Source organism: Dromiciops gliroides, chromosome 5 (genome assembly GCF_019393635.1).
Source record: "Dromiciops gliroides isolate mDroGli1 chromosome 5, mDroGli1.pri, whole genome shotgun sequence".
Taxonomy (NCBI): Eukaryota; Metazoa; Chordata; class Mammalia; order Microbiotheria; family Microbiotheriidae; genus Dromiciops; species Dromiciops gliroides.
In genome coordinates this window covers 49,126,792-49,148,730 of record NC_057865.1, presented here as the reverse complement: position 1 = coordinate 49,148,730, position 21,939 = coordinate 49,126,792, and the positions used below count along the sequence as shown (strand labels likewise).

General features: G+C 36.5%; 1 protein-coding gene across 4 annotated transcripts in view; it reads left to right on the top strand.

Moving 5' to 3' along the window:
- Nucleotides 1-21,939, top strand: part of CDK14 (cyclin dependent kinase 14) — a 673,880-nt gene that overhangs the window by 312,705 nt on the left and 339,236 nt on the right. For all 4 annotated transcript variants that reach the window (XM_043967180.1, XM_043967183.1, XM_043967181.1 and 1 more), the window contains one exon: nucleotides 16,037-16,099. In XM_043967180.1, coding sequence (XP_043823115.1) covers nucleotides 16,037-16,099 — 63 coding nt within the window. The remainder of the gene's footprint in view (nucleotides 1-16,036; nucleotides 16,100-21,939) is intronic.

Genomic DNA, 21,939 nt, shown 5'->3' with positions numbered 1-21,939 from the left:
TAAAATGTTATAAAAACGTAGGACTGGATGGAAATGGATTATTTCTTTTTAGGTTCTCTGTCTGTATGGAAAGTCTTAGGCATGCAAACAAATGTCTAAGGTCTGAAGTCCTTTGTTAGATTTGCTGTCTAAAAGGGGAAATTTTAGGATTAGTAACTGGTAACAATGTTTTTACCTTGTTTTGGTGATTTGATTATGAGGTGGTGCAGTTAATATTGTGTAAATATTTTGATATGTGTGCCTAGTGGAATTTTACAACAAAAGAATGCTTATTTATTTATTTGTTTGTTTGTTTGTTTGTTTATTTATTTTTTTTGTGGGGCAGTGAGGGTTAAGAGACTTGCCCAGGGTCACACAGCTAGCAAGTGTGAAGTGTCTGCGGTCTGATTTGAACTCAGGTCCTCCTGAATCCAGGGCTGGTGCTTTATCTACTGTGCCACCTAGCTGCCCCCCTGAATGTTTATTCTTTTTGTTTGTTTGTTTGTTTGGTATTTTTTTGTTTATTTTTTGGTGGGGCAATGAGGGTTAAATGACTTGTTCAGGGTCACAAAGCTAGTAAGTGTCAAGTGTCTGAGACTGGATTTGAACTCAGGTCCTTCTGAATCCAAGTCCACTGTTTATCCACTGCGCCACCTAGCTGCCCCTGCATGTTTATTCTTAAGAATAAAATGACTCCTGTTCAATGGTGGCGAACTTTAAATTTAAACCTTAAATTAAAGCTCATCCTGCTGCTGAGTAGAAAGCAAATGGTTGCTTTTGAGGTTCCTTAAGTCTTCAGAACGTGGATTTTTATTTAGAGAAAAGATGCATACATTTAAATTAGCATAATATAGGGCATATATGCTCTTGTCAGATTCAAACACTATGTGAACCCCAAACAGATACTTATATAGATGTTTAGTTCCTATTTAAAATAGATCATAGTAAGAACAAAAAAAAATAATTTTCTAGACATAATTCCAATTTCCAAAGTTCACAATGTGTGCAAATTCTCCTTCCTAATTTTATCCATATTTGACCTCTGTTTATTCCCATCCCATGGTCTCTCCAAGAATTTAGTAATAAAAGAAGTTTAAGAGGGGCAGCTAGGTGGTGCAGTGGATAGAGCACTGGCCCTGGATTCAGGAGGACCTGAGTTCAAATCCGGTCTCAGATACTTAACACTTAACTAGCTCTATGACTCTGGGCAAGTCACTTAACCCTCATTGCCCTGCCCAAAAAAACCAAACCAAACCAAACCAAACCAAACCAAACCAAACCAAACCAAACCAAACCAAACCAAACCAAACCTAAACTAAACTAAACTAAACTAAACTAAACTAAACTAAACTAAACTAAACTAAACTAAACTAAACTAAACTAAACTAAACTAAACTAAACTAAGCTAAGCTAAGCTAAGCTAAGCTAAGCTAAGCTAAGCTAAGCTAAGCTAAGCTAAGCTAAAGAACATTCTCTGTGTTGTCTCCCATCTTAAGTACTATAATTTGAACAAGAAAATTATAAACAAAGGAAGGTTGGATTTTAAGTATTATAACTAATCCTAACTAGGATTTAGTCATTGTAAATGCCAACAATCTTGCTGATAGTTGGGATGAAAGGGAAAGGAAGTCAAGGGTGATGATGTGTAAAGTGGGAGTATGAAAGAGGAAATGGGGGAAATTATTGATGAGTCATGGCTTAAACTCCTAACATATGAGCAATAATAAGGAAAGGAGGGAATGTTCATAAGAGAATAGTTCATAAGTCTCATTTAGAAGTTGGGTATATTGAGACCCAGAAAACAGAAATAGTTTTTTCAAGATCATGACAACAGGTGGTCAATGACAGAGCCAAAACTAAAAAAAGAATTATGATTATTAATATTTTAGTATATTATAATAATATCTAAATTTATTAATATATAATATAAGAATACTTTGGTTAATTATCACGTAAATGATTTAGTTATATTGTTTGTATATTATATTAGTTATATAGTTTATATCATTTAGGGTTTCAAAGCACTTGACATACATTATTAACTCATTTGATCATGAGAAAAACCTTTACCTTTCAGGTAGGTGTTATAGGTATCATTACTTCCTTTTTACACTTGAGGAAACTGAGGCACAGATAAGTTAAATGACTTGTAGATCATGAAAGAATTGGAAATCCAGTCTGAATTCATGTGTATTCCCACGGAGCTCTTGTGCTCTTATTCTCCCTCCCCCCCACAGGTATATATGTATATATAAATATATACACATGGTATATACATACACATATACATATGTATGTATTACTCAAAGTCAAAATAGGTTAATGTACAGATGATTGACTTCAGAATCTGACATAGGCTAGGATATGACCCTAGGAAAATCCCTTTACCTTTCACTGTCCCAGGAAACTTTATGAGATTCTAAGTTTCAGAGCAGGTTCTGATTTGATAGAAGGAGTTTCTTCACCAGGAATTCTGTATATCAAAGAAATCACAGTTCCTGTCCCTAAGTCCATAAAACCCCCAAACACACATATGTAATATATACTTTAAATTTTAAAATATCTTACTATGATGAAAATCTGGGAAGGAACTAAGTTGAGTCATTTACTTAGAAGCTGAAAAATAAAATATCATATAACTTTTTCATTAGGGGGTGTCAAGAAAGTCTTAGACTTTTGTTAGAGCCTGAATTTGAATGTTTATTTATTTTATTCTTAATTTCACACATGTCAGAAAACAAACTCCCCGTTCTGCTTGCTATGCCAAACTGCTTGTTCACTCATTCCAAATTTTACTGTGAAAATTCAAGGAGAAGGAACTTTTTGTCTGCTAGTGCTGCTGATTGGTCACTGGTGTGGTGGTGGTAGTGGGAGTGGTGGTGATGGAGAGAACAAAACAAAGAGGTTACAGGATATATGTAAAAGCTGAGAAATGTGATAGTCTGTGCTGCTTTGGGGTGTCTGCAGGACAGAATCTCATTGACTCTTATGCAAGACAATATTTAATTGCCATAATGATCCTTTGTAAATGTTGTTTTAACAGGTTTTTTTAAAGGACCAATACTCTTTCAGGCTAGTGATTTTCAGGGCATGGACTTTTGATACAGACACTATATGCCCTAGATTTCCCCAGAACAATTCTAGTTTCAAGGAAAGAAAGTGTATTTTTAAAAAGACTTTGCAAATAGAACATCCCTTTGCCAAACCATTTGTCCCAATTTTGGGTTTAGAAATTATAATTATTTTAGCTTTGGGGTTGAGGAATTCAGGTTTGCTCTTTGAATCATCCTGCTAGGGAAATTGGAGTTATTTACAGAGTGCAGAAGAGGTCAGTAGCTTTGAATGCTGAGTGAGAACATCAAATCAAGTGAGGTGGTGAAGTCATTTCATTCCCATTTGACCCTTCCACCACTGGTCAAGACAGTGACACGATCTTCTCTGTCTTGCTTCCTTCTCTGTCTAAATAGCATGCCAAGCGGGTCTTCCATGAAATTGTAGCATTGCTCTAAAGATGACTGGAGCACCATGGTGTGGCTTCTGAGACAAATGTTTCTAAGTAAACAAATAGAGGAAGAAATATCTCAGGAGTTCTGAGGTTTGATTTTGTCTGTGTGTTTGTATTCTTTGTCTGTACATTAGGTCTATGAACTTAAAAATTACGATCACTGTTTCAAAATTATTGGTTTCCTTTGCAATCCTATGAATTTTATTTTGTACATTTAAAAACATTGTTCTGAGAATGGGTCCATGGGTTTCACCAAAGTGGTCCCTGACAAAAGAGAGTAGATTGCTTGATTTAATGCTAGAGTTTTCATTTTCTGGTGTTGCTCTACTTCCCTGCCCTCCCCTCCCCCATTATAAATAGCTACTCTTTGAGTTAGTTAAACCTGATTTCACATCCTGCCTCTGATGCATCCTAACAGTGTGACCACAAACAAATCACCCATCCACTTTGTTCCCCTGGCCAACTCTTTAATACTGTAAGTTGCCAATTTATATGCAGGGGTGGAGTTTCCATAAGGACAGTTCCCTACATGAATGAGATCATCCATTATCCAAAAGAAACCAAATTGTATTGCAAAAATAATAATTAGAAAAAACACTATAAAGTTCTTTAGTGCAGGGTGTTGGATTTCTGGACATATAGTGTGAGATATTGGTGGTATTTGTGAACATTTTGTAAATTTTACAACTCTATACACATGTGAGGTATGTTGATTCAAATCTAGCCTAGGTTGAGTTCTGGTCCCACCCCATTCCCACTTCCCAATACAATTATAATAACTAAAAATCTGATACTTCCACATTCAGTGTCTAGCATATGTGTTAGCCCTGTCTCCAGCAATCCAGTATTAACAAAGGATGGCTTCTTTCATTTCTTTTGAACCTATCAGAATTGTTCTCAATTGATCACCAAAGCTCCCCTTTCTCTCTTTTCTCCTCTCCCATCGCTCTTCTCCCCCTTTCTCCTATTTAATTTTTTAACTCCCTCAAGAGTGAATCTTTTTCCTTGGCCCTTCTCAATTTTTTATAAGGCATCTCTGGAAGGAGTTTCAAGGGAAGAAAAAAAAAACTTGGCTTCATTTCTCTCTTAACCCATCCCATGAGCCATGAATTAGGGTGAGTTTTTCTTTTATGCTTCTTTGCTTTTTTTTTTATACTAACTCTGTGATGTCATCAGTTTAAGGAACTTCCAGTGTGGAACATCTTCTACCAATGCAGATCACAACCTTTTCTGCAATTTATAGTCTTAGAGAGATGTCCAGGAATTCTGAGAATCCAGAGCAGCCAGTGTGTGTCAAGAGGTGAGGACTTGAACCCGTGTCTCCATGACTCACTGTGGCTCTCTGTCCACTACCCCATGCTGCCTTTTACCCTATTTTATTCATCTTTCTTTAAGTGCATGTTGTCTTTGAACGATCAGGACATCCCATTCTTTTCACCATTGTTCTTTTCATTCCTCCATTGGAATCAGTAAGCTATGAAAAACAACAAACTGCAAGAACATATTTTAGAAGTGATTACTTGAGATTGTTAAAAATTGTCATCTAGGCAGCCCTGGGGAATGGTTTGCCAGAATGCTTATGAGCAATGCTTGGTAATACTTTGCTCTGGTGAGATGAAACATTTTACAGATTCTCCTCATGCCTACCTACAAGTTAACATTCTGCAGCAGTACAAACAATTTACAACTTGAACAAGATGCGTGGTAAAAGGACATGGGCATATAGTTTTCAAAAGAAGATTTGAAAACTATTAACAGCCAGATGAAAGAATGTTCCAAGTCACTAATACAAATCAAACACAAATCAAAATAACTATAAGCTTTCACCTCATCCCCAGCAATTGGCCGAGATGACAAAATGTCATTTTTGCTATTGAAAAGTCAATGTTGGAGAGACTGTGGAAACTGTAGCACACTCGCCAATGCACTGTTGGTGGAACTATGAATTCATCTAACTAATCTGGAAAGCAGTTTGGAATTAGGCCAAGAAATCACTGAAATTATCCATAACCTTTCATCCAAAGATTCTAGTGCTAGGCACAGATGCCAAGGAAGGAATTTAAATTTGTTTTTAAAAGAGGTCATATCTACCAAAATATTTATGGCAATTCTTTTTCTTACAGTAGGTACCCATCAATTGGGGAGTGATTAAATAAGTTGTAGTATATGAATTTAATGGAATATCACTGTCCTGTAAGAAATGATGCCTGATGAATACCAAGAAACATAAGAAGACTCATATTAAATGATGAAGAACTAGCAAAACTATACATACAATGAGTAAAACAATGTAAATGGAAAAAATAACAAGAAAACAATTGAATCTGAATGCTATGAAATTATAATGACCAAGCTTGCCCCCTAATGATATGAGAAGGTACCTCCCATTCTTCAGTGCAGAGGTGGGGAACTATGCTATTGTTATATTACTCCACAGATAATGTCAGAATTTTTTATGTGCTGCTTATTATTACTGAATTTTAAAATTCTTTGTTATTTGGTCTGGATCTCTGAGAGGGGGAAGGGGAAGAATACATGGAGAAATGTGAATGCTATCTATAAAAAGATGTTCATGAAATTTATATGTAAAAACTTAAAGATTCCCTAAAATTCTATTTAAGCTCAAAATACACCACATTTAATTTTAAGAAAATCATTTTGAAATCTTTTATTGTTCCTTGGCTGCGATTTTAAAAGATGAATTTCAGCCTTAGAATTAGCCACAACAATGGAGAAACTATTTCAATCCTTAGAACTTGCTAGAGCATAAATAACAGGAATGTTTCTCTTTATCAGAGAAGAATGGCTTGAAACAGTCTTGCTGCCTCAGTGAAACAATGCAATCTGTCTGCTGCATGATGTCATTGCCAGAAGTCAAATAGTCCACTTTTTGTTTTAATGGAAGAACTCTTTCCTGTGGCTGGTCTAACATGATGGGAATGTGTTTGGAAACTCTTCCTGTTCCATTCACCAGCCCCAGGCTGTCCATGTGTGTCAGCTTCAGAAATGACAGCTGAAACCAATTAGACAGAATTAGAGGAGAGCTAAGTCACATAGAGCATTATCCTGACCAAGAAGGAGAAAGCGAATAGATTACATGGGGGAAAGAAATGACTAATTTAATTAGGAGTAAACTGTAATAATATAATTGTTTTGGAAAGGCTGGGCATGCTGTCCCAGCTATGCCAGGGTGTTGACTCACCCACCACCCCTCCCCACAACTGCCAGGGAACATGTGTAGTTTGTTGCTTAAGTTTCAATAATTCTTAAATATTTTGCATCTGCCTAAACACTTGTGCGTGCGCGCGCGCACACACACACACACACACACACACACACTTTCCTTCTCTTCCCTCTCTTTTTCTCTTTCTCTCCCTCCCCACTTTCTCCCTCTCCTTTCTCTCCCTTCTTACTTTCCCTCCCCTTATTTCTACTCTCTCCTTCTTTCTGTTTCTGTCCCCTCTCTTCTCTCCTCTTCCCTCTTTCTTTTCTCTCCTCCCCAATACTGGAAAATGTATCCCAATAATTAATATTTTTGACAAGGTGAGGCAGATGGCTGACAAGACCACTTGGCATAATGTTCTAATCATGTTCTAGGATAATGTTAGAAACTTACTCATCTTGTCTTCGTTAAAATCCTTGCTTCAGGGGACAAAATTCCATTTTTAGTACTTACTGATGAATTCTTTGACCATCTCAGTTCAACCAGAATTCAGATTCATTATAGCAATGTTCTCTGTACACATTAAACACTCAATATATGCATGATAACTTCTTTTCTCAGAAAAATTTTCCCCCAGGCACAGAGCTTTAAAGTAGTATGCCACAGTCTATTCCACACAGTAATGTAGGTTTTGTTTCTTTGTTTGTTTGGTTTTGGTGAGGCAAATGGGGTTAAGTGACTTGCCCAGGTGTCACACAGCTAGTAATTGTTAAGTGTCTGAGGTCCGGTTTGAACTCAGGTCCTCCTGAATCTAGGGCCGGTGCTCACTGTGCCACCTAGCTATCCAAGTAATATAGTTTACACCAGATCTGTTTTCCTCTCTATCTGATTGAGTTTATATAAATACCATGGATGAGCTTTGTGGTGGAGTGGCTGGATATCATGGGCCCTTGTATAAGGTTCAGAAGGTAGGATTTCTCTCCTTGCATATTCTACTTTTGGGTGAGGATACACAAGTAAAACAGAAACAGGACCAAACTACCTGTCTGCAATTTGTTGATAAGAAATCTTATTAATTTCTTAATGATATTGATATTCTTTAATAATCAAGAGTTATGCCTACCAAAATTTATACAATCATACTGAACACCAAGGTTTAGAAACTGGACATCACTAACTTGTGATTTAGATGCAAACTTAGGGAAGGTAGGAACTACATTTTTCTGCCTTCAATTTCTCCATGCTAGTAGCAGCACTAGTATTTGAGTACTACTACTCTAGAGTAGTAGTAGCACAAGTGGTAGTAGTAGTAGTAGCAGCAGCAGCAGCATCAATGATGCTTCTATTGCTACTACCAATACTACCAACTAGCATTTACATTGTGCTTTAAGGCTTGCAAAGTACTTTACATATATTTTCTAATTTGATTTTCATAACATCCTTTGAGGTAGGTGTTATCTCAATCCCCATTTCACAGTTGAGGAAACTGAGGCATAGGTTAAGTGACTAGCCCTGGCTCATACTGCTAGTAAATGATTTGAGCTTAGGTCTTCCTCACTGCAACTCCAGCCCTCTCTCCATTGTGCCACTTAACTTCCTCATAGAGGAACTATTTATCTTATGTTTTTTTTTCCTCTTTTTCCCAAACTATTCCACATTCCAGTAGCACACAGATTTTCCTAAATTCATTGACCTCAGAATTTTAGAGCCAGAAGTATACCTAAGTTTACCTGATTTGTATTACAAATGGGGAAAATGAGCATGACAAGTGAATAAAATGGTCTTAGCATGTCCTTTCCTCTAAAATCTTTATTTTTACCCTTGTAGTATATAATTTTTAATATAAAATGGTCAGAAACTTAAAATTACTGACCCTTGTTTGGTTGGGTAAGCTTCTTATTGACATCAAAAGGGAAAGCCAAATCCATCTGATGCATAAAGATGTTATTATCCTGTCAGTGGTCGTCTTCAATAGGACTTCAAAATTAGTAATGTATTAGCGGAAGGACCTTGGCTGGCATTCATTTTCAGGAGAGATGATAAAAATAATACTCTGTCATTTCCATTGCCTTGTTTTGGAAGCACTTCTGAAAGACTTCAGAATGAGTAGATGAAAACTATGCACTTCATCCTTAATATGACCAGACAGTGAGTAAGTGGCAGACATCATATTTGGGGAATCAGTGATGAGCTTGGGAAGTGATGAAAAGAAAGTTTGACTCATTAGAGGTTTCTACACCTGGAAGATGTAATATAACTTCATGGGAAATCAATTGATGAAAAAGCAACACCAGAATATAACCATAGGATCATAGATTTGAAACTAGAAGGGATCTGAGAAGTCAAGTTCAACATCCTTAATTAATAATTGAGGAAACTGAGGCACAGAGAGGTTAGGTCATTTGACCAATATTGGGATACAAACTGAAAGAATATATTGTGATAAATGGAGAAAGGCTGATGCTAAAGGAATTTTCCGAGTTTAGAGGAAAAAAAGTTGGTCATCTTTTATTCAATATTCTCATGGATTCTATCTATAGAATCTTTTTCTTTACAAAATGAATGTAAGCTTTTTGAAGGTAAGGACAGTAGAAAATTTTTTTCTTTGTATTACCAGGACCTAGTAGTTCTTGGTGCAAAGTAGTTCTTAGTGAGCAGCTAGGTGGTGCCATAGTGCATAGAACACTGGACCTGGAGTCAGGAAGACTCATCTTTCCAAGTTCAAATCTAACTTCAGACACTTAATAGCTATGTGACCCTGGACAAGTCATCTAACTCTCTCTGTTTATCATTGACAAAATGAGTTGGAGAAGGACATGGCAAATAATTCTAGTATTTTTGCCCCCCCAAAAAAATCCCAAATGGAATTGTGAAGAAAGTGGACATGACTGAAAATGACTGAACAGAAATTTTTAGTACATGTTTGTTGAATTGACTTGAATGTCTGACAACTCCATTGAAACTCCCTGAAAATTATAACTGATTATTGAATGGTTGGTTCATTTTAAAATTGGATGTTTGATTAGGAAAATACTGATTTCATCACCAAATTTAAACTTTTTCTTATTTATTTTAAGTAGAAATTGTCGTACCTCTTAAAAATTTCCTCTCTTATCTTCCAATAAATTAACACATCCTGTTTCTTTTCTTTTTTTGTTTGTTTGTTTTTGGTGAGGCAATTGGTGGGGGTTAAGTGACTTGCCCAGGGTCACAAAGCTAGTGTCAAGTGTCTGAGGACAGATTTGAACTCGGGTCCTCCTGAATCCAGGGCTGGTGCTTTATCCACTGCGCCACCTAGCTACCCCTTAATATATGTTGTTTTTTCTGATAAAAGCTCCAAGCTTTAAATCATTTATATTGGAAAATTCGCCATTTACTTGCATATGTATTAAACTTTATAACAAAATAACATATTTAGTTAGTTTTTAACTAAAAGGTCAGCAATATTACATATATGCAATCTCTCTGTCTCTCCATATATGTATGTGTGTATATATGTATATATACATACATACAAAAACTATATATATACATAGACATGTATATATACACACTATATAGGTATATATAGGTGTGTATACACATATGTATGTGTATGTATGTATGTGTGTGTAGAGAGAGAGAAAATGTACAAATAACAGGTCACATGGAATGTTTAATCTTTTCTTAGTGATTTAGTGTCCTCATTTTGAACATTAATTATAATATTCAGAGATAATCTTGGCCCATACACTATGGCAATGCTTTGAGTTATTTGCCCCTTTACTGAATGATCTCAGACAGTTAAGGTTTTTGAATTCTTGTGCCTTACTTATCACTATTAGCTATTACTTATTGCACTTGTAAACATTCTGGTCTCTAGTATCTGGTCCTTCTTCTTCCCACTCCCCAGTCATTAATAGTATCAAAAATCACATGGCCAAAGTTGTTGAAATTTTGTTTGCCATCAGTCATTTTCTCCGCTGAGTACAGTACATAGACTTCAGGTGATGTAACTTGTGTCTTCTTCTTTCAGTGTTTCAGGGTTATACAATTTTTCCACCCATGAATATTGCAGCCTTTCTGCAACCCACCAGGACTGTGCTGCCAATTTCAATAGAAATTCATCCCTCTAGGCCACATATTGATTTAGGAAACCACAAAGCAACATTATCCATGTTGTAATTGTATTTATCTTGCTAAACATTCCCCACTTACATTTTAATCTGGTACTGGTTCTACTTGTGCAGGCTGAGAGTTTGGCTCCCTCTGCATTAGATGGTCTTCAAGAGTTGCCATGTACAAAATAAATCACCCTGTAGTCACATTGGTAATAAGCTTCCTCTTACTTAGCTAGGCTAGTCTTTGAATAACAGGTATATGATCTGTCAATGGTATCCTTATTTGTGTGTGTGTGTGTGTGTGTGTGTGTGTGTGTGTGTGTGTGTGTGTGACATCAGTTATGATTAGCCAGAGGCTTCCTACTCTTCCTAGTGTTTTGGTTTTGTTTTTTTTCACTCTACTTCTCAGCTGAGATGAAAGTGCAAGAGATTTGAACTTAGGCTCTTCTACTAACTATATGTCCATGAGAAACTAATTGACTTATCTGAAGCCTCTATTTCTGCATCTCTAACATAAACAGTTTAGCCTAGAAAATTCTAGTTAGAGTTCTAAATTGTGTGATCCTATATGACCATTTGAAAAGTTATTTAAACCACACACACACACACACACACACACACACTCACTATTTGAAACAGAAACTAAAGACAATCCTAGAGCAGGAAGCTATTTTAGGGGTCACCCTGTTCAAATACTTCAGTTTACAAATGAGGAACCTGAGGCTGATGGACATTTAGGTAACTTGGACAATGTTACACTTGTAGTAGGTGACAGAATCAAGATTCAAAGCCAAGTGCATTGACTGATGCTCTTTTTACCATGTTATGACACTGCTTAAATGTTAAAAGTTTTATTGCCATTGGAGTAATTAGTTTCTGTCTTTAGCTTAGGCTGGCAAATGACATAAAATATTCTGTGAAATATATTGCATCATAAGTCACAAATTTAGATACCCATAAACCAATCCTAAAAGTCCAGTCCACATTTCTATAATACAAAGAAAGACCAGAGTACAGAGAAACACTACAGAGAGACAACATGCTTGACCTTGAAGCCAAGAAGGCCTGAGTTCAACTCTCATACATGATAGCTTTGTGACCCTGGACAAGTCACAACACTTAGAATAGCTCCTGGCATATAGTAGGTGCCTACTTAAATTAATAAATGCATCAGTTAATTTAATTAAATGAATTGGCTTTCCCTTTTAAGGCTTCACTTTAGTTTTCTTAACTGCAGAATGAGGTGGTTGTACTCATCATTGTTGTTTTTGAAGTTCATTTTGTAAGATTTGAATGAAGCAAGTATATAAAGTAATTCTGTAAGGAGAGAATGAAAGGTGATAGGGGAAAGGGCAAGGATGAGAGGAAAGAATGAAAAATGGATCCTAAGATTAAGAGGGATAAGGAAGAGACATGTTTCAAAGAGAAAGGAAGCTAAATGTCTGCCCTCTTAACCTTGCCTTACTTCATCATGAGATAATAAATTTAAAGCTGGAATGGATATCTGTAGTAGTTCAGTCTGTTCATTCTACAGATGAGGAAACTGTCCCAGAAAGATTAAATTAATTAATTAACCAAAGTAGGAAATGACAGGGCTGTGATTTGAACTTAGGTCTTCTGACTCCAAATCCTGTGCTCCACCCTCCCCCAACATTGTACCAGGCTTACTCTAGGAGCTTACCTTGATGTGAAGCATTTATACTTAAAGAGATTAAATGACTTCAATTAATTCAATAAACATTTATTAAGCACCTACTGTGACTTGTCCAATGTCACATAGTGAAAGGGACTTAGCTTGGATTCAAAACCAGGTCTTATGATTCACTGTCCAGTATGTTGTCAACTGATTGGAAAGAACACTGGGCTAAGATTCAGGCTACCTAGCTCTGACACTGACTGTTGATTAATGCAGGGTAAGGTAACCATTCTGTGTTTGTTTCCTCATTTCTAAAATGTAGGAGAACAGATTTAGATCAGATCTTCTTAATCTTTGTATGTCTCCCAAAGACCCCTTGAAGTCCAGTAAAACCTATGGATTACAGACTGATAGCTTTAAATGTATAAAGCAGAACACATATGATTCCCAAAGGAAAACAAATTAAAATGAGAGTAATTATCAAAGTAATTTTTAAAAATTCAAAAAGTTAATGCATTCCAAGTTAAGAACATTTAGACTAGATGATCTGTAAGTCCCTGGAAGGCTTAAAATTCTAGAGCTCAGTCTGTTGGTGGATTAATGGTGGATTGATTGGTCCATGGTGTCCCATCCACTCAGCAGAATGAGTACAAAGAGCTGCTGCTGTCATACTCAATCTCCAGGATGTTGGTGGTCCGTCCCTTCCCCTGGCTTTAGCATATGTTTTAAAAGATCAGAGAAAGTAATCACAGTGGTATGGATGCTCCATTTCAGGCCTTTCCCAAGGATGACTTGGGAGGCACTCTGAAATCTTTCATTTTTAAAAAACCAGCTTAAGAATTCAAGTACTCTACTTCCCTTTGATATTGTCAAGGAAAATAAAATCATTTAAAAAACAAAGGAGGAGGAACTTTGGCTCAAAGGGATAGGAAGTTCTGTTTCTACTCCCACCTTCTCCTGGAGGACTGCACACAGACCAAAACTACTCCAGCCACAGGTCCTAGCTTTATATTTGTCCAGAGTACTCTTTGTAGAACTCATGTGTACCTCCTAAGTAGTTCAGTATCTTAGATGCCCAACACAGACTCTCTCTAAAACACTTTGTCCAATGTTAATCCGTGGCCAAAGCTTGAATAAAGTAGAGATGGATGCGATGGGGGTGAAGGATGGATGATAGGTTGAGGCAAAGATGGACTTGGTAAGAGTTGAAGATTGAAGGAGATGAGGCATTTGAGGAATTTGAATCTTGGTCTAACTCAGATCAAGATTTAAGCTTTTGACTTTTATCTAACCCTTTCCCCTAACCATTGAGTTCGTGATGGCCACTTAAGACTCCAAACTAGATACCATATCAGGGTTGAGTCTCAGAGTAGCTGTGACAGAAAGCACATCAATCTAGGGATATTGGTCCAAGGGAAACTTCTGTAGGTCCTTTTCCCTGTAAGTGCAGTGATGTGCTGATGTGACCATCACACAGAAAATAAATCTACTCTGAAAGTGCTCGGGGTCTGCAGTTTGGGGAAGTCAATGAGTCAGTCCAGAAGAAGTAAGGGGGAGGCAGGGCTAAAGGAAGGATGGATCAAGATGGATTAAAAAATAAGAAGAAATAGGGGTGGTGATTTTTTTTTTGCTTTTGGCACTCCCAGTATTGACTTTCCATTATGCTGTTTCTGTTGTCTTTTTGTATACTTAAAAAAAGGAAATAGTTTTTATAAGAGTAATGAAGATACTAGAATGGGAAAAGTGACACCTGTACAGTTGAGAGTATATGCAAGCAACTGATTTTTGTTCCTTTGATTTCTCTTTTTCCTATCCCTAACCCACCCATGAATCCCCAAAACAGCTCTAGATTTTGACAACATATAGAGTTTCAGCAGTATAGGGTATAACATTACTGGAGTGTTATTGAGACTAGAGAGTTCAAAACACCAATAAAATGCACATGAGAACATCGATTGACCTCCATAGATAGTCTCCACAGATATTTGTGGAAATATCTTCTTGCATATCCCTTCTTGTACTATAGCTATTGTTCTGTTTTAGTGAACAAAAAAATAATGATGAACAATTGTTTTGACTAACACAGAAGCAACACCCCCATACAAATCAAATGTCCCCTTCCCTCATCAGATTTATATTGTTAACAAAACAGAGAGATATGTCCTCTAACTTGGGCATTGTGCTAGCCGACTTTACAATAGAATCATGGATCTAAAACTGAATTGGACCTTCCTAGCCACTTGGGTGAGCCTCCTCATTATACATATGAAGAAACTGAAACTCATAAAACTAAAGCTTTTTCAGTTGAGTTTATTACTCTTACTGCATCTCAGGAAGTAAATATTCAAGTTAGACATTAGTGGCTTTGGTGAAAAATCATATCATTCATTCAATACCTGTTTGCCAGGTGTAATGAGGGTGCTAGGGATACCAAGGAAATATTATCTCATTTGATCCTCACAACAATTCTGGGAGGTGGGTGCTATTATTATCCCCATTTTACAGTTGAGGAAACTGAGGCAAATTGAGGTTACATGACTTGGCCAGAGTCGTACAACTAGTTAATATTGGAGATTAGATTTGAACTCAGATCTTTCTGACTCTAGGGCCTGGTACTCACAGATGCATCTACTAAAAATTAATATGACAGTAGTGAATAAAATACATATACATACATACATATATATATTTTGGTGGGGCAGTGAGGATTAAGTGACTTGCCCAGGGTCACACAGCTAGTAAATGTCAAGTGTCTGAGGCCAGATTTGAACTCAGGTCCTCCTGACTCCAGAGCTGGTGCTTTATCCACTCTGACATCTAGCTGCCTCCTAGATGCCTTATTTTCATTATGTTTTTCAGTGTTTAGATAATTCTTATGTTCATGTTCTTTGGCTTTCAACTAGGAAGACATGACAAATTTGAATAGTGTTTTTGAATATCTTTTGTCACTTTGACCTATTTCATGAGATATATGAAAATGTTTCAAGAGAAAAGGTACATTGGAAGTTAAGCTGTGGCATGTGTTTTGACAGAAACAGCAACCTCTGTTTTTTGTTTGTTTGTTTTTCCATTGGAATGGTTTTTCCAATTTTTGACCTTAAAGAAAAAAAACCCCACAACCATCTGAATTCTGTTAAGGATGTATCTGAAAGTTCTGCAATTAAGGAAATAATTATTTATGTTTATGGACTTCATAGTATCAAATATGGTAAATTATAATTTCCATTTTAAAACTGATTTTGGTGATTTCATCTTGTGTAAAAGATAAAAAGTATTCCCATCCTAGCTGGGTAGGATATCAGACAATGAGACTGCAGCCTGAGTGTTCATTATGTCTCTAAGTAAGACTTGGGGCCATAAGTGAGCTGCTCATGTCAGTTGAGAAAGAAATCAGGCACATTAAAGAATTACCAACACACATAATGCTTCCAACACATGGAAAGCTTAATAGAATTAAGGGCCTGAGAGTAAAGACATAGTGCAGTGGTGGTGAAAGAAAGGTTGGGGGGGGGGCAGCAAACGTAAGAACTAAAAAAAGGAACTGCTCATTTTTTCTGTGCTTTGACCAGAGACTTTGAAGTTGAATACTATTGATTCTTTGTATTGGAGCCATAGGGATATTAATATGTTTTTCCTTTGGATTTGTCTCCTAGCACACCGATTTATGTCAGTACATGGACAAACACCCTGGTGGGCTTCATCCAGACAATGTGAAGGTAGGTAAAGACATTTTTAATGCAAAATATTATGGCTCTACTTTGAAGAAGATTGTCACAACTTGACTACTTCCCTTCTCTTCTTGTATAATGGGAGGGGGGAAACCCCTGAGGATCCAGCTGAATTCTGTTTGGCTAGTATTTTTGATGTGCTTGTTTCATGCCCAGTAAAGAAAGTTACAAACAAAAAGGGGGCAGTTTTAGGAGATCTAGTGGGAATGAGGAAGGTAGTCCACCCCTGTCAACTTTTGTGTAATTTCTAGTCTAAGAGAGTTTCTCGGGCCCCTGTGAGAGGCAAGGCTTAAACCTAGGACATCGTGACTCCAAAGGCAAGTTTGTAACCACTATATAGTGCTGCCTTCTTTTCCTAGAAGACCGTGTTCAAAATTTCTGCATTGTGGAACTGATGTTCTTTTTCTTAGAACATTTACTTTTGTTTAATTTTTTTTAGTGAGGCAATTGGGGTTAAGTGACTTGCCCAGGGTCACACAGCTAGTAAGTGTTAAGTGTCTGAGGCCGGATTTGAACTCAGGTACTCCTGACTCCAGGGCTGGTGCTCTATCCACTGCACCACCTAGCTGCCCCAGAACATTTACTTTTTATTTATCTTATTTTAGAACATTAGAAATTATATTCTTTTCTTTAGAACATTTATTTTTATCCCCTTTATTTTAGAACATTAAAAATATTTTCCTTAGAACATTAATTTGTTTTTTTTAATATTAGAAATTCCATTTTTTTCTTAGAAAATTATTTATTTTATTTTAGGACATTAGAAAATGGTATCCTTTTCCTTAGAACATTTATTTTTTTATTCACTTTATTTTAGAATATTAGAAATTATGTTCCTTTCCTTAGAATATTTACTTTTTCCTCTATTTTATTTTAGATCATTAAAAATGCTGTCATTTTCCTTAGAGTATGTTTTTTTTTAATTTTAGAACATTTTATTTACTTTAAATTATTATTCATAAGTTTTCATTGCAATCTTTTGTTTTTCCATCCTCTCCATTTCCCAAATACATTGCCCTTACTCCCAAAGAGATATCCCTTATAAGAAAGAAGAAGGGGGGAAATTCATCCAAACCAATCAACACCTTGACTAATTCTGCCATATTTGATCCTGCTGCTTCATTTTGAAGACTGGGAAACTGAGGCCCAGACAAGCTAAACGCCCCAAATTGTCCAGGTAGTAAGTGACAGAACCCGTGTCAGGACCCAGATCTTGTTCCTCCCAACCTATTGCCCCTTCTCTACACTCCAGAACTTTTGTACTCAAATTATTTTAGTATGTCTTTTTGACCTTGTGAGTATGTATGTATTCTCTACCATAGCAGCCACAATCTTTTCCTTTTTCTGAAGGTAAAGCCTTTTCCCAGTGTATAGAAAGTTATCAAAGAGAGAGCCATTTGTTTATGTGATCATTTTCAGCATCTGAACCTTCGTAGGCAAAAGCAGACGACCATTATTACCGTGTTGGTTTCCATGGGAGGCTACCAACCTAATTACATATTGGCTTCTGCTCACTGTTTTTCTGCTTGGAGACAATGCAGCTCCCTCAAGTTTACTCTCAGGAACTGCATTGCAGGTGATATCATTTTCCAGGAGCCTGGCAGAGTGGCAGATGCCCCCCGGGTATTTCAGTTTGATGTATGAGCGGGTGGTTTTTCCATACAGCACTTTTTGTTGTCACCTAAATCTATGAATGTAAAATTAGGAAGATCAGAATAATATTTGCTAAGGCAGCACTTGCTCATGATGATCTTCTGAGTGCTCAACAGACGTTAAAAGGAGAACAAGATAGGCATCTGTTTTCTAGAAAGCCTGGGTTATATGTAGAAGCCAAAGCAGAGGCAACTGAGTGTTGACCCTGAGTTTGTTTATTTTTTTTCAAAAATGTCTACCTGTGTAATGGCTTGAAGAGCTGCATGGTCTCCATGAATGTTGTACAAATACTAAAAATCACTCAAATGTAAGAAACAGGTTTAAATAGATGAGCAAAACAAATATTTTGGGCTAAAACTTTGGGGGTAAATAGTTGCATTTTCTCCTGGCAGTACCCATCTTTTAGTCCAATAGAAAGGCCTTTAAATTTCATTCTGAAGCCATGCAGGTTTATACAAAATTTATAACCCCAAAGATTTTGTGCTTTACCCCTTGCAAATGCTTTACCCCTTCAGTTTTTGCATCTAGAAAATGTATACCTGTATCCCACAATTCCTGCATACAGGGTGCAGTGAAATAATGCATCAGAAGACCTTGGCAAAATTTAAAGTGCTACAGATGATGTCAGTCAGCCTCTTGTTTCTTTAATCACCACTGAGGAGATGCCTGTTTAAACAGTGAAATAGTACATGATCTAATAATACTCAAATGACTGACTGATTAAAGAGAATGACAAAAGATATTTTACATTCCTTTTTCTGTATAAGCAAGTCTTCTGTTAGATCTTGATTTCATTTTGGCTTTGGGTATCTGAAGGCCATTTGCCCTAATCCACTGCAAAAAACATCTGCTAAAGCTTTCTTCTTGAATGTACAATATTTGTGACCATTAGAATATACTCTGAAAAAAGAATGTCTGCATTAAATCTCTGGGAATAATTTCCCTGTTTTAATTGCTTAGGGAACTGTCTACCACACAAACTGGTTTCCATAATGAACACTCACCCTTAACTAACGGTTTAATTTTTTAAAAGTAATATCTATTCTTGACAAATGGATAATTTCAGCAGTTAATTACCAATCTGGAAATTAACAACCTGAGTCAAAAGCCTGAGGACATCAGCCTTGTTATAAATATTTATGTTTGTTAAAAGTGTAACAACTGATTTCTGCCACAGTGTCATTGGGTGCCTCAGAAATTGGTTAGTATTTACATACTTCTTTTTTGTGTTTTGTTGTTATTTTTACACTAGCCATTTGCTGTTGATACTCTTAGATATGGAATACAACCTTTAAGGTAGAATGCATTGTTATGCATTACTAGGAGAATCCATGTTTTTTGGTGGTCTTAAATAAAATAAGTAATCTTTTTAGATATTTACTGACTAGTAAATTGAAGGAAAATTTCAATCAGAAAGCAATCCTTGCCCTCCCCCCCAGCTAAATTAATTCAGTTTTTAGTTGGTTCTTTAAAAATGGTTAATCATATGATAATGAATGATGAAATTTCTTTCAAAAAAAGATTAATTGATACTGTCTCAACTCGATATCTGGAAATGCCAATGTGTGAAGGCTATTAATGAGATGAGGATAAATCACTTGCATCTTCATGAGATGTATTTCCAGTTGAGTGTTATCATAATAGCTTTACCATAAGTGTTTTCTAAAAGTACAGAAGAAATCATCTCTGTTACAGTAATGCCTCTAGTTCTCTAACATTTGGGGATGAAATGTTTTGGAATAACTGAAATTGGCCAAAGTATTTTTTAAATGGCCCCTCATGTTCCATGAGGTATTTGAAATGCTATTGAAAGGAGACTAATTTTTTCCATTTCAATAGATATGCTAATTAGGAAGGTATGAAGTTTATTACGGTTGAAAAGTTGCTATTTTTCATTCATAGCCCAGAGAACAAGCAGGTGTATAGCAGACAGAATAATGTTATGCCAAATTAAGGTTGTCTTATACAGATGGCATTGAGAATTGATTTTTAAATGAGACTTTCTGGTATTCAGATATTGAGCATGTCACCCATTTTCACTATATTCTCTGTTAGAGTTCTCATTTAGCTGGTAATGACTTACTACCATGCATCGTGGTGACTATGACAGAGTCTTTCCTCTCTCTATATTTTGAAAAATATGATTACTTCCTAAGCTTGTGTGTGTGTGTGTGTGTGTGTGTGTGAGAGAGAGAGAGAGAGAGAGAGAGAGAGAGAGAGAGAGAGAGTGTGTGTGTGTGTGTGTGTGTGTGTGCTGGAAAAACTCCGCATCAAAATGTTTATTGAATATTTGTGTTTTATCTTTCCCTCTTCTATGAACTTTTCTTATATTAAAAAACAACTATACCCTATCAAGAAAGAGAAAAGAACAAATAATTTTAAAAGAAATGTTGGCTAATATCAGTCTACCTGAAGGTGAACATGAAGAATCAGAGGTCTGATTCCTGACTGCCCTGGTGAAACAAAACAAAACAAAACACAACACAACGAGAAAAGTAGATCAGGTCTGGTTATTAAGATTAGAAGAATCATTGGCTTCATTGCCATTGTCTACTGAGCTGTGTAGAACTGTTTGGGAAAAAAAGAAGGAATCAAGTCCTGTGAATCCATTCTCCCCTTGCAAGTCTTCTGAAACAGATCAAAAAGAAGTGATAGCTTGAGTAGCCATGCAATGGGTACTCATCTTGGGTTAACCCTGAGAAGAATGGAGAAATCATGACCCCGTGCTTTATTTTTTTAATTTTGAAATTTAAACATAAAATTTATTATTATTATTATTATTTACTTTGTGCTTTCTTAGGTTCCCTCCAGGGAAAGATTTTCATACATGACCATTTGTTTCAAGTAGTTTACAGATCATAAAATCAAAACTAAGATACCCTGCATTAGTAAAGGGTGATGAGGATCATAGCATTATGGATAACAAGTTGGGGAGTCATCAGTATGCCCAAGTATGGTTTTTCTAGAATCTTATAGGCTAGGCTTATAATTATCTCTAGAGGTGGGAGAGACCTCATTTTATACATGAAGAAATGGAGATCCAAACATGTTAGTTGAATTTCCCAAAGTCAAACAGGTAGTTAACATAAAAGGATTTGAACCCAAATCCTCTGACTTCTGAGTCAATGTTTTTTCATCTGTACCACTGCTTATGTTAGGAATTAACTAAGTCCTTTCTGCTATGGCTTTCCTGAGCCTTATAGATCCTTGCTAATGAATATATTCTGCCAAGTAAGTCCACTTCCAAACTACAATCCCCATAAGACCCATTGCTTGAGCCTTACCTAACCACCTTGGGGAGCAGGGGTGGATAGTGCATTCATTCTTCCTTTCCCTCCCTTTCCCTCTCTTTCCCTCCATCTTCATTTTTCTCCCTTCCTCCCTCTTTTCCTCTAGTATTTTCAAGTGCTACTTGATGGGTATGCTAGATAATGGTCTAGGTTCTGGGGATATAAAGATTAAAGCTAAGAAATCTCCCAGGGAACCAACCTTCCATTGAAAAACTTATCAGGAATCATATGGACCAATGTGATCCAACAGTTTTTAAATGCAAAATTCCAATTGATGCTAGACTTTCCCCTGCATGTGGCCTATTCATTTGTGCTCACTATTCATGTTAGACTGTGACAGGGATTTGAACCTGCCTTACTTATTCCCAAGCACATCACAAGCCATATGAATTAGCACTTCCTGATAATGAAGCCTTCATATACCCTGCTTTACTTTTGTTTTCCTTTAAAAATACACACACACACACACACACACACACACACACACAAACCCACTTTCATTGAAAGATAGTGGCAGATTTCCCGAAGCAAAAGGAAAAAAAATGATCAGAGAAATTCTGTTGATACAATCCATTCATTTGCACTTGCTCTGAACTATTCTTTGCTTCTAGAAATATATGCAAGTCTATTTTCTTGAACCAACCTGTCATGAGGAAATTTAGGATCACAGGATTTAGAACTTGAAGGGATCCTAGAGATGGTTTGGGTGAATCAACTTTATTTCACCACAAGGAAGTAGAGAGAGACCCAGAGAAGTCACATAAGTAGCCCAAGGTCATGCTAGGCATTTATAGCAGAGCTGGGGGTCAGAACCCTAGATGTTATGGCCCTAAATCTAGAGCTCTTTCTGTTACACTGCAGTACCTCCTTTCCCAAAATGTAGAC